The 13,717-nt window shown below is 36.1% G+C and overlaps 1 protein-coding gene across 1 annotated transcript; it reads left to right on the forward strand.

The window, feature by feature from the left end:
- The first annotated feature begins 10,563 nt into the window (after nucleotides 1–10,563).
- On the forward strand, nucleotides 10,564–13,717 carry LOC107903509 ((+)-delta-cadinene synthase isozyme XC14). Its single transcript, XM_016829577.2, has 7 exons — nucleotides 10,564–10,922; nucleotides 11,031–11,295; nucleotides 11,397–11,769; nucleotides 12,116–12,334; nucleotides 12,413–12,551; nucleotides 12,753–13,001; nucleotides 13,275–13,717. The coding sequence occupies exons 1-7, from the start codon at nucleotides 10,797–10,799 to the stop codon at nucleotides 13,566–13,568; spliced, it is 1,665 nt and encodes a 554-aa protein (XP_016685066.1). The 5' UTR covers nucleotides 10,564–10,796; the 3' UTR covers nucleotides 13,569–13,717.

The following is a 13,717-nucleotide window of genomic DNA, read 5'->3' on the forward strand; positions in this document are numbered from 1 at the left end:
AAGTGTATGCTTAATATAATTATTTAAAAAAATGATATAAATAAATGAATACATGAAAATAATACCATATACACAAAAATACCTATATATATATATGTAATGAAATATGTGAACAAATATTAATATTAAAGAATATATAATATATATATAATAGTAGAAACGAAACAAAATATATATATAGTTAAATATAATACAATAATAATAAAACAACAATGATAATAATATTATATATATAACAATTAATATTTAAAATTGAATTAAACAGCAAAAATATTATGAAATTTAAGGTAAAAAAAATAGATGAAAAAGGGATGAGATTGGATTAAAACCAAATCTTTGGGGCGAATTTTGAAAGAAATTAAAGGAGAATGGACTTATCAGAACGCGCGTTAAACTATGGGGGATCAAATAAGTAATTTATCCAAACACTTGAAACGACACCGTTGGAAGGGGGACTAAATCGCAAAGTGTAATGGATTTCGGGGTCAATTTATAAACAACGAATAACTTGATTGCGAAATATAAAAATGCGGAAGGGCCAATTGCGCAAATAGCCCTTCCGCTCAAAAACACGCGGATCCTGCCCTGGTGCGGGTCGGGTCGACCCGCCCCACGTCCGAAACGACGTCGTTTTATCATTAAACAGGGGGGACCAAAACGGTGCGTTTTGGTCCCCTATAAAAGCTAAGTTTTTTTTGAAAAATTCATTTGAGACCAGGTGAGGGAAAAAAAAAGAAAGAAAGAGGGAGAGGGAGGGCACGAAGCGATTTCCGGCCAAGGGGGGGTCACCGGACGGCCACCGGGGGCTCGCCGGCGCCGGCGCCGGCCACCGCGTGCGGTGGCCGGAAAGGTAAATTTTGTTATTTTTTTTTTGTTATTTGTTCTTGGTCTTAGAATATATAGATTTTAGGTTTATATTAACTTTAAAAATGTTTAGATATGTATATAGAAATCGAAAAAAAGTAACCTTTTCCGTTTGCCTTTCCTTTTTTCCGAATGCTTGCTATCTCAGTACTGAGATCTATGTATTTTTTTTAAAACTCTAACTTCTGTTTTTTTGTATTCAAATGCCGAAAAAAACAAACAAAAAAAAGAAGAAAAACCAAAAAACCCCCCTTTGTTCAGTCCTTCATTTCGGGTTTTATAACCCATTTTTACATCCTTTTTCTATTATTCTATCCTGTTTTTTTGTCTTGATCTTGCAGGGCATGGAGGTGCTGGTAGTGGAGGAGGAGCATGCAGCGGCAGATGGTGTCAGACGCGTGGGGGTATGGGGCCGCTATAGTGGAGCAGTGTATGGGGCAACGGCGCCAGAAACCCTAGGGTTTCTGGCTTTCCAAAAAAAAATTTGGAGACTTGGGCCTATCGGGCTTCACTGTTTTGGGCTGGTGTTGGTTTTTTAGTGTTTAGGTAGTGGGTCTGGTTGTAACTGGGTTTTGGGTATTTGTATTTAGGTTTTGTACTTTGGACTTTATTTATTTGGTTTATTGGGTTTTGTTATTTTATTGGTATGGGCCCGGGCAAAATGGGCTTTTACAGATAATCAAATCAAATTATTGAATTGAACCAAAAATATGGAGATAGCATTTAACATTTAATTTGATATATCAATGGCTCAAAAATACAAATTGATTTGAATCATGGTCGAATTTATTATAAATTGTAGGTGTTTTTATACGAAATTTACTTCTCTTTCTCTTCCACTCATTTGGACTGATAAGAGGTCGATCGGCTAAGGGAAGGACCAAAATGATATGCCTAAAATTTTAAGGATTTACAAAGGATATTTACTTTGTAACATGTTTCTAAACATTATATACTAATAATTTACATGGTAGTGTGGAATTTTGGTATGGAAAATCTCAAACGTCCGAAAGAAATACGAACAACTTGAACAGAAAATGACGCAATAGGACTAGGTTCCAAGACGTGTATCAAGCCACTATCTTTAAGGTTCTTGTAACGCCCCAAAATTTTAAGAACTTAATTATGAGAATTTACAATAATTATATGTCAAATGTCTGATACTCTGAGATTGATATGTGAGATACATAGTTATATGTATACTATAATGCTTATTATGATGTTGAACTATTTTATTTAATTCTAAAATGGATTAGAATGACTAAATGCATGATACAGGTATTTCTGTTCTGTATTGGTATGGGTTGGGATATTGCGAAGAAGGAATAATTCTATTCTGAAAACGTGGCTACGCCACAATGAGTATAACTCCGACTTTGGTGCTTGTTGTATACTGATCTAGCAGCTAAATTGCGTCTCTGTAAAAGTGTCAACGAACACTCTAAGGTGTGTAGGGTTGGTTGGGCATTGAATGTCCCTAAATGGTGTGTTAGGATGGTCGAAAACAGTGTGTAGTGGATGAGGATAGGAATATTGCATCTGAACCTGATCTGTATCGTATGTGAACTGAAATTGTATATATATGTAGCTGACCTGCTCTGAATCTGAACTGAAATTACTTCTGTATCGGGCTGAATCTCTAAATTTGGAACTACTTTATAAATGAGTATTAATTGAATAAACTTCTTTTACGTATTGAGTTCACAACTCATTCTGATATTGCTTGGATTTTAGGTGGTTTGCAGAACTAAGCGGGTCGGTACAGTAGGAGCTCGGTCTAGCTTTTAACTTTCTTTCAAATATTTCGCTAGGAGTTTCGGTAAACTATAATAGTATGACTTTGGAAGATTATATGCCTAACTAAGCTTTGTGTTGAATTTTATGTGAATCATGGTTTGGTTTTATTGTGTTTTGCGTAGTATTTGAATATTGATTATGTAACTCTATAAATTGGACTAGACGCCTAGGCCGAGTTTAAGGTGTTACATTTAATGGTAGTAGAGCCAGGTATGTCAACACTCGGACTGTGTTTGGGCTCAAAATATATGAGAAAAATAATTTAGTGTTAATTTAGAATTAATACAAAAACACTAAAACTTTAGTGAACGATTGAGCCTCCGACACTGACCTTGTAAGTATTTCCGTTCTGTTATAAAGAGTATAATACTTAAACTGTTGTGGGTAAATTGTTTGATGTGAACTGGGGAAATCATCCTACTGGATGTCTGAACTGATCTGTGTACTTTGACATTGTAGCTAGATTGCCATAATGAGTTCATACCGTAGTCGTGGACGTGGTATGCGGAGGCATCGAGAACATCGAGAAGGAGCTCGAGTAAAGTCATCCTCTATGGGTAGTATGCCTAATTTAGAAACTAGCGAGACTGTTGGTACTCCTATTACTGTGACGGAGTCCCAGACTCTGACGGTTGGGGACGACGCACTGTCCTAGGACATGATTCGAGAATTGGAGAGGATCATAGGAACCCATTCAGGATCGGGAGGTTGAAGGTTAGTTACTTAACGACTCCAGTCGAATGAGGCTGAACTATTTAGGGGTGTCATAGGAGTCACCCTATTGTTGCTGACTATTGGCTCGAAGCCACCAAGCGCATTATGATAGATCTTGACTATACTCCCACTCAGAAATTGAGGGTGCTGTGTCCCTACTCCGGGACGAAGCTTATCAGTAGTGGCTGACAACTGAACAAGGTGCTCAGCCCGAATAGATTAACAGGGATTATTTTAAGAATGCCTTCTGGGGTAAGTATGTGGGGGCAAGTTATGTTGAGGCTCGTCGACGCGAGTTTATGAGGCTAGTTCAAGGTGACCAATCTATTATGAATTCAAGTTTCTGCGACTGAATAGGTATGAACGGGCTTTGGTAGCATCTAAATACGACAAGTGCATGAGATTCGATGAAGGGCTGAGATATGATTTTCAGGTTCTGATAGCTCTTCAGAGGGAGCGGGCTTTTGCGATCTTAATTGACAAAGAAAAAATAGTGGAAGAAGTGAAGCGCACTAAGTGCGAACGGCATGATCGTGAGAAGGATCAGAATAAGATTAAGAGGGATTAGAGTCCCTCTGGTTCTAGTCAGCGTCTTAAGAAGCGGGTGCAATTTGATAGGCCCCCAAAGGCCGAGGCACCAACTGTAGTAATTGAGATTCAGTTGTGCAGTGATTGTGGGAAGCATCATTTGGGCGAGTACTAGAGGAAGTTAGGAGCAGGCCTCCATTGCGGTTCGATAGAGGATCGAGTTAGGGATTGCCCTCGTTACCTAGATCCAGTGCCAGTTACGGTGTAGACTTCGACTCGAAAATCTGTTCGACCTCCGAGACAAGTTCAGCAACCATTCAGAGGTCGTGGTACTGGTAGAGGTGGTAATGGATCTGAGAGAGGACAAAAAGCATCGGGTAGATGTGTAGGTCAAGCTGAGGCTTGTCAGCCAGCACTGGTTTATACGGTGAAAAACCAAGATGAGAGCAATGATGCTGATGTCATTACAGGTACTTTATTTATTTATTCTGTTTCATATTATGCTCTCATTGGTATTGGCTCTACTCACTCGTACATAGCTAGTGTTGTTTCTATAAATCTGGATTTAACCATTGGGAATAATACTGCTAGAGAGTTTTTTATGATTAGTCTTTTGGGCCAGTCAATTCGAGTTGATAGAGTATACCGACGGGTACCCTAGAGTTCCAGAGTATGGTGTTTCCAGCTGATTTAATGGAATTTCCCTTTAATGAGTTTGATTTAATTTTGGGAATGGATTGGCTCGTTGAGTATCAGGTTAGTCTAGACTTGCAACAAAGAGAGTTACTCTGAGATCGCATGAAAATGACGAAGTGGTCATGTTTGGTGAGCGTCGACATTACCATTCTAATGTAATCTCCGCTCTTGTAGCAGATAAGTTAGTTTGAAACGGGTGCAGGCATACCTTGCTTATGTATCCGATTCTATTTTTGCAAAACTTTCGATAGGAGATATCTGTACTGTGATAGAGTTTTCGGATGTCTTTCCCGAGGAATTACCAAGAGTACCTCCCGATAGAGAGGTGGAGTTTGGAATTGATCTGTTACCAGGTACTGCTCCAGTGTCCATTGCGCCCTACCGCATAGCACAGAAAGAGCTAACCGAGTTAAAAGCGCAGCTTCAAGAACTTCTTGATAGAGGATTTATTAGACCAAGTATGTCTTCATAGGAGGCACCGGTATTGGTTGTTAAGAAGAAAGACAGATCGATGAGAATGTGTATAGACTATAGAGAGTTGAACAAGTTGACAATCAAGAATAAGTACCCGTTATCAAGGATTAATGACTTGTTTGACCAGTTTTGAGGACCATCTATCTTTTCTAAAATCGACCTACACTCTGGTTACCATCAGCTCAAGGTCAAAGAGACAGATATGTACAAAACTACCTTCAGGACTCGTTATGGACATTACGAGTTCCTGGTAACGCCTTTTGATTTAACGAATGTCCCGACAGTGTTTATAGATTTAATGAATTGGATGTTCAACTGTACTTAGATCAATTTATAGTTGTTTTTATTGATGATATCCAGATTTACTCTAAAACTAACTGAGCATGATGATCACCTTTGCATTGTACTCTAAACACTCCGAGAAACATAGTTGTATGCCAAGTTCAGTAACTGCAAGTTTTGTTTGCAGAAAGTCACTTTTTTGGGTCATGTGGTGACGGTGGAAGGGATCTTAGTTGATCCCAAGAAAATAAAAGCTATTGTTGAGTGGAAATAACCAAAAAATCTATCTGAGCTTTGTAGCTTCCTGGGTCTAGCCGGTTACTACCGAAAGTTTGTCAAAGCATTTTCTCTAATTACATTGCCTCTGATGAAGCTGCTACATAAGAGCACTCCATTTGCTTGGTCTAAGGCACAACAGTCTAGTTTCGATAAGTTTAAGTTTGTTCTGATACAAGCTTCTATCTTAGTTCAACAGGAATATTGTTGGGAGTTTGTGGTATACAGTGATGTTTCACATGTCGGGTTAGGATGTGTACTCATGTAAGACAGTAAGGTGGTCGCTTACGCATCGCGGTAACTTAAGACACATGAGGGTAACTACCCGACACAAGATCTTGAACTGGTTGCGGTTGTGTTTGCCTTGAAAATTTGGAGGCTTATCTGTATGGTGAAAAGTGTATTATTTACACCGATCACAAGAGTCTCAAATATTTGTTAACCTAAAAAGAGTTAAATATTCAGCAGCATCGATGGGTTGAGCTACTTAAATATTGCGATTGTACGATAGAATACCATTCGGGAGAGCGATGATTAATCTGAGAGCAATGTTAGCTTGTCTGAGTTTGGCTGGGGATAGGGGATTGTTGGCAGAATTACATGTCAAACCAATTTCGGTAGAGCAGATTCGAGCTACGCAATTGAGCGATGAGTCCTTAGTTCGGTGTATGCAGCATGTTGATTCAAATGAGACTTTCGATTTTAGCTTGAATAGTGATAATGTGTTATGCTTCAAAGGTCAAATTTGTGTACCTAATGACAAGGAGTTAAGGCATTCGATCCTATAGGTTGCATATAATAGTCCTTATGCTATGGATCATGATGGGAACAAGATGTACCGAGATCTCTAAGAGCTTTATTGGTGGCTCAGACTGAAACGGAAGGTAGTCACTTTTGTATTCTATTGTCTGACGTGTCAAAAAATTAAGGTTGAACATCAGTTGCCCTCCGGACTGCTTCAGCCAGTTAAGATTCTACACTGAAAATGAGAGCGAGTAACAATGGATTTTGTTACAGTGTTGCCTTTAACCCCCACTGAGAAAAATTTGGTTTGGGTCATCATTGATCGATTCACCAAATCAGCCCACTTCATTCTCATCCGAATAGATTACTCCTTACAAAAGCTAGCTAAAATTGTATATTGTGGAAATTGTGATACTACACGAAATTCTGATCTCCATCATCTCTGATAGAGATCCGCAATTTATGTCTCTATTTTGGAAGAAACTCTATGAGGCTTTAGGCACCCGACTTAACTTCAGTACTGCGTATCACCCTCAGACCGATGGACAGTCAGAGTGAGTTATTCAGATCCTAGAAGATATGCTTCAGAGTTATGTGATAGATTTTGAGGGTAGTTGAGAGGAGTACCTACTGTTGGTGGAGTTTGCATATAATAACAGATTTCAGTCTAGTAGTCAAATGGCACCCTATGAGGCCTTATATGGTCGTAAGTGTCGTACTCCGCTATGTTGGACAGAATTAGGTGAACGCCAGATATTAGGTCCTGAGCTGGTTTCTGAAACTAAGAACACTGTGAAAGTGATTCGTGATTGCCTAAAAGCAGCCTCTGATCAACAGAAGTCTTATGCGAATTTAAAAAGAAAGGATATTGAGTTTTTGGTAGGTGATCAAGTGTTTCTAAAGGTATCACCTCGAAAAAAGGTTCTTTGATTTGGACGAAAGGGTAAGTTGAGCCCGAGGTTCATTAGACCCTACCATATTCTGAAGCGTGTTGGACTTGTTACATATTAGTTGGAATTACCGTCAAAATTAGAATAAATTCATGATGTGTTTCATGTTTCGATGTTGAGACGGCATCGATTTAATCCATCGCATATTGTTTCTATCGATGAAATCAAATTGTGATCGGATTTAAATTTCGAAGAAGAACTTGTCCAGATCTTAGAACGTGATCTTAAGGTACTAAGAAAGAAAACTATTTCACTAATAAAATTTCTGTGGCAAAACCATGGTACAGAGGAAGCCACGTGAGAACCTGAAGAATCGATCTACCGACTGTATCCGTATTTGTTTGACTCAGGTAAAATTTCAAAGGTAAAATTTCTTTTAAGGGGAGAAAGTTGTAACGCCCCAAAATTTTAAGAATTTAATTGTGAGAATTTACAGTAATTAGATTTTTGTATCTGTGGTTCTGTGCTTTGCTTCTGTGTTTAAGGTTTGGAGTTTGAGTGGCATCGTTAAAAGTTTTGTTATTGTTTTTATAACAACCTTCATCTATGTGTTTTGTAGTTAAATCCAATTCTGGGTAAACCGGTGTCAAGAATGAGCCTACTGGTTCACTAGTTAAGCATTTGTCTATATTCTATCTGGTTCCAAGCTTAAATCCCATCGTATGCTTTAGGAAATATTTTTTTTGCAAATGCAGGAAGGTAGGATGGTGGTTAATTTAAAATAGTCTAAATAATTTCTATCGTACCTTCTTCTTTGTTTTTCAAAAGTTTACTTTATTTTTTGGTTCTCCTTTTGTTCTTTTATTTTTCCTTTTACAGTATTCAATTTTGCATTAATTGGAAGTTCATCATTGCTTATAAGGCCGACTGTGCAATTACTAGGTAAGTTTTGTTATTGCTTTTCTCTCGGTTTATGAGTTTCGTGGCGTTAACAATATTCTATCTAAATGGGATTTTTCTCGGTTGCTTGAACATTCTGTTTAATCATTCAATTGGCTACCTTTTTAGGCGAGGATATTCCAAGAGATTATTCCACCGTGTTAGTCTGATTTCCTCTGTTTTGTGCGAGGTGAGTATGCGAATTGAGTTGAGATTGCGTCGAAACTTTCGACATGATCTTAGTGGTAGGTTGATTTTTCTAAAATATTGAAATCAATGGTGTAATTGATTATTGAATGATTAATTAGGTTCTGGGTAGTCTCCATGTTGTTTCTCCATCGAAGAAAAATCAAGTCTGGACCGAAAACCTTAATTTTGCAAGTTTTAGGTTGCCAAAAATGGTGGCTGTCGACACCACACGGCCAGGCACACGGGCGTGTGCCTAGGCCGTGTGCTTGGCTGTGTAACTCACTGTTCATTCAGTTTGGGGCCACACCGCCGTGTGTCTAGGTCATGTGTGGCCATATTAGTGTAGATTCCACATGGCCAGGGACACGGATGTGTGTCCAAGCCGTGTAACTCACTGTTTGTGGTACAAAGCCACACAGCCAGAGACACGTGCATGTACCCAGGCTGTGTGAGTCACACAGACAAGGACGGGTGTGTATCTAGTTCATGTAACTCATTGTTTATGCTTTGGAACCACACGAGTGAGACACATGGCCGTGTGACCTGGTCGTGTGGCATGTTATTAGGGCTCGAAACCTGTTCTTAAGGCCGAAAACATTACTTAACACTAATACTGGCCTCTTCAATGTACGAATAATTGAATTTGATTATATGTGAACTGTCTGATACTCTAAGATTGATCTGTGAGCTACATAGTTATATGTATACTATAATGCTTATTATGATGTCGAACTCTTTTATTTAATTATGAAATAGATTAGAATGACTGAATGCATGATACGGTATTTGTGTTATGCATTGGCATGGGTTGGTATTTTGTGAAGAAGGAAGAATTCTATTCTGAAAATGTGGCTACGCCATACTGATCTAGTAGCTAAACTGCATCTCTGTAAAAGTGTCAACGAACACTCTAAGGTGTGCAGGGTTGGTTGGGCATTGAATATCCCTAAATGGTGTGTTGGGATGGCTGAAAACGGTGTCTAGCGAATGGGGATAGGAATATTGCATCTAAATCTGATCTGTATCGTATATGATCTGAAATTGTATATATATATGTAACTAATCTACTCTGAATCTGAACTGAAATTACTTCTGTATCGAACCGAATCCCTAAATTTGGAACTACTTTATAAATGAGTATTAATTGAATAAACTTCTTTTACGTAAAGTTTACAACTCATTTTGATATTGCTTGGATTTCAAGTGGTTCGCAGAACTGAACGGGTCGATGCCGCGAGAGCTCGGTCAAGCTTTTAGCTTTTTTTAAATTATTTCGATAAGAGTTTTGATAAACTATAATAGTATGACTTTGGAAGATTATATGTCTAACTAAGCTTTGTGTTAAATTTTATGTGAATCATGGTTTGGTATTATTGTGTTTTGTGTAGTATTTAAGTATTGATAATGTAACTCTCTAAACTTGGACTGGATGCCTAGGCTGGGTCTAGGGTGTTACAGTTCTATTTTCCCCCATCTATACTCGGTGCACAAATGAGTTTCAAACAAATGAACCTTGAGGATACAATGAAACCCGGTGACTATTTGCATTTTACATTGATGAAAATAGCCCACTAAGCACTGAATAGAGTAAAATAAGAAAATCAATTTCTATAATAATTTTCTACGACTATTCTTTATAAAACAATCTAAGAAAAATAGAAGATGGAGGAAGAATATAAAGATCTTTGAGAACTTTTTGCTATATTTTTCAAATGGAATCTCACTCTTATTTTTAGGAATTCTCATATCTCTTTCCAATAAGTGTCTTTTCTAAATAATCACATCTTTAGAAGAGATATAATTATTCAACTAATATCTCTTAAATAGATATAACTATTAAAGTAAGAGATACAATTATTCAATTAACCTCTCTTAAATAAACATAACTATTTAAGAAATACTGTTTGAATAGTTATAATTCTTTATTAAAAAAATCAAGTGATATAACTCTTCATAATTAGAAGATTTAACTTATTATTATGAATAGTCATAACTCTTGATCAATAACTAAAAAAATATAAATTTTGATTAATTACACTATTTTATTTATAGTTATTAAAACACTATAAATATTTAAAAATATTTCAACATTACAAACATCAAATTCAAAGTTAAAAGAAACAAACAAACAAAAAATAAATAAATAGTAAAATACCCCAAAGAAAAACATAGCATCTCAATCAATTTGCCATTTTCCTTCAATGGACACTACATGTATTTTATTCCACTAATTTTATCTTGAATTTAAATTGTCCTTTTTTTTATTTAAAATCACCAATATTTATGTATAAATACGTTGAACAATTGCACTCTTAGACTCGCACAAAATTTGTGTTATCTTTCAAGAGTGAATCAAACTGACAACAAATTAAGCATTTGAATCTTGCTTTTTCATCAACCGAAATGGCCAAACAAGTTTCTCAACTTCTTTCTTCATCACCCCTTACTTCCAACAAAGATGAAATGCGTCTGAAAGCCGACTTTCAGCCTAGCATTTGGGGAGATCTCTTCCTTACTTGTCTCGACAATGTATACACACACATATATATATAAGCATATTGACATATAATTTTAACATATTATTTGTTTAATTATTTAGTGTTTTAATATCAATAAAATTTGTATTATTATGAACAGGATATCGATGCTGAAACTGAACAACGCCACCAACAGTTGGAAGGAGGAGTGAGGAAGATGATTGTGGCACCAATGGCTAATTCAACCCAAAAGTTAACCTTCATTGATTCGGTCCAAAGACTGGGTGTGAGTTACCGATTCACCAAAGAGATCGAAGATGAACTTGAGAACATCTACCATAACAACAATGATGCCGAAAATGACCTCTACACTACATCTCTTCGATTTCGATTACTCCGAGAGCATGGATTCAATGTTTCATGTGGTAATTATTGGAAGAAGAACATAGTGTTTTTAAGTTTCTTGAGTATATAATAACATGGAATGTTTGATAACGATATTTCCTTTTGGGTAATTTGATCTCAGAGGTATTCAACAAGTTTAAAGACGAGCAAGGGGATTTTAAGTCATCATTGACAAGCGATGTTCGAGGATTGTTGGAGCTTTACGAAGCTTCGTATTTGAGGGTTCATGGGGAAGATATATTGGATGAAGCGATTTCTTTCACTACTGACCATTTAACCCTTGCAGTAGCAACTTTAGAATATCCTTTGTCTGAACATGTTTCTCATGCTTTGAAAAAATCAATCCGAAGAGGCTTGCCAAGGATTGAGGCAAGGCACTATCTTTCAGTATACCAAGATATTGAATCCCACAATACGGCTTTGTTGGAGTTTGCTAAGATCGATTTCAACATGTTACAACTTTTGCATAGGAAAGAGCTAAGTGAGATTTGTAGGTATGTTTTTTAGTCTTTTTCACCCTTTTATTCTCTTTTTCACAATTTTTTTTTTGAGGCATAGGGTTGAATTTATAGGAGGGGTCATCTTTAGTATTGGAGACGAGTTGAAAATGCTAATATTCAAATCTTAAACATTATTAAATATCACTAGTTAAAAGTGATTATATGAACATTGAATTCATTTTTTTTCAACTATTTCATTTTACTTATATATTTTAAAATTTGAAGTTGCCAATCGAACTAAGAATCTAACAATTTACTTGTCAACAACATGAATGTGAAACTAATTAAAACTTTGAAGATTCATTATAGTAATGAGGTTTTTTATGATATGATTTTTTAGGTGGTGGAAGGATTTAGACTTCAAAAGAAAGTTGCCATATGTAAGAGACAGAGTGGTTGAATGTTTTTTTTGGATCCTGGGAGTGTACTTTGAGCCCCAATATTCACTTGGTAGAAAGATATTGACAAAAGTGATAGCTATGACTTCTGTTATAGATGATACATATGACTCATATGCAACATATGATGAGCTTATTCCATATACAAATGCAATTGAGAGGTTAGATTTTTATAATTGGAGGTTAAAATTCAATTATATTACAAGGAATGATCAAATATAACCTTAATTTGGATTCAGGTGGGATATCAAATGCATAGACCAACTTCCAGAATACATGAAACTGAGCTACAAGGCATTATTAGATGTTTATGAAGAAATGGAACAACTGATGGCTGAGGATGGAAGACAATATCGTGTAGAATATGCCAAAAATATAGTATGTACACCGACAAACATTTATTTTGTACAAAAGAGATAAGATATTAGCTAAATTCTAGATTTGAATAAACAATTAACTTGAATAACAGCATATAATCATTTAAATATTATTCTTGAAATAAAAATATATAATCATTTAAATATTATTATTGAAATTGATTTGATATTAGTGATAATTGTTGGGATTTTGTTGACTTAGATGATACAACTTGCTCAAGCTTTCCTTATGGAGGCCAAATGGACTCTTCAAAACCACAAACCATCATTCGAGGAGTTTAAGGCTACTGCATTGCAAACTACTGGTTATGCCATGCTTGCTATTACAGCTTTAGTTGACATGGGAGATATTGTAACACCAGAGACCTTTACATGGGCTGCTAATAACCCTAAGATCATTCAAGCTTCTACAATTATTTGTAGGTTTATGGACGATGTTGCTGAGCACAAGGTATAATAATATATTTTTATAATAAAAGAATGAAATTCTTAACTTAATAATTGAATGTCTTTGTAACAAAACCAAACGATGGTTTTTATCATGATCTAAAACAAATAAAATTTGATTTGTATGTATCAAATGTTTAGTCTTAAACAGAAGAATAAGAAAAAAATTGGTTTCATTTTAGGGTTATTGTCAATAAAGTTATTTTATCATCACTAAACAAATATAGTTTAATATACTGACAAGTGAAGAATAATTTTGATTTTTTTACGGTTGCAGTTCAAGCAGAGGAGAGAAGATGATTTCTCGGGAATTGAGTGTTACATGGAAGAATATGGCGTAATGGTACAAGAAGCATACAATGTGTTTTACAAGCATATCGAGAGTGCCTGGAAGGATGTGAATAAAGGGTTTTTGAAACCAACCGAAATGCCAATAGAAGTTTTGAATCGTATACTAAATCTTGCAAGGGTGATGAATGTGCTTTACAACGAAGGTGATGGCTATACATATGTTGGGAAAGCAACTAAGGGTATTATCAGCATATTGCTCATTGAACCGGTCACTCTTTGAAAATTACAATAATTTTCCTCTTCAAGCTTGTTCTTAAGGGGAAATTATTAGGTTCTGATTATAATACTCTCATGTATTCCAAAATAAATTCCAAATTGTCTGTCTTTGTACTCTTTACCTTTATGTTAATCCAATAAAGATATTTGCCA

Source organism: Gossypium hirsutum, chromosome D05 (genome assembly GCF_007990345.1).
Source record: "Gossypium hirsutum isolate 1008001.06 chromosome D05, Gossypium_hirsutum_v2.1, whole genome shotgun sequence".
In the NCBI taxonomy this organism is placed as follows: domain Eukaryota; kingdom Viridiplantae; phylum Streptophyta; class Magnoliopsida; order Malvales; family Malvaceae; genus Gossypium; species Gossypium hirsutum.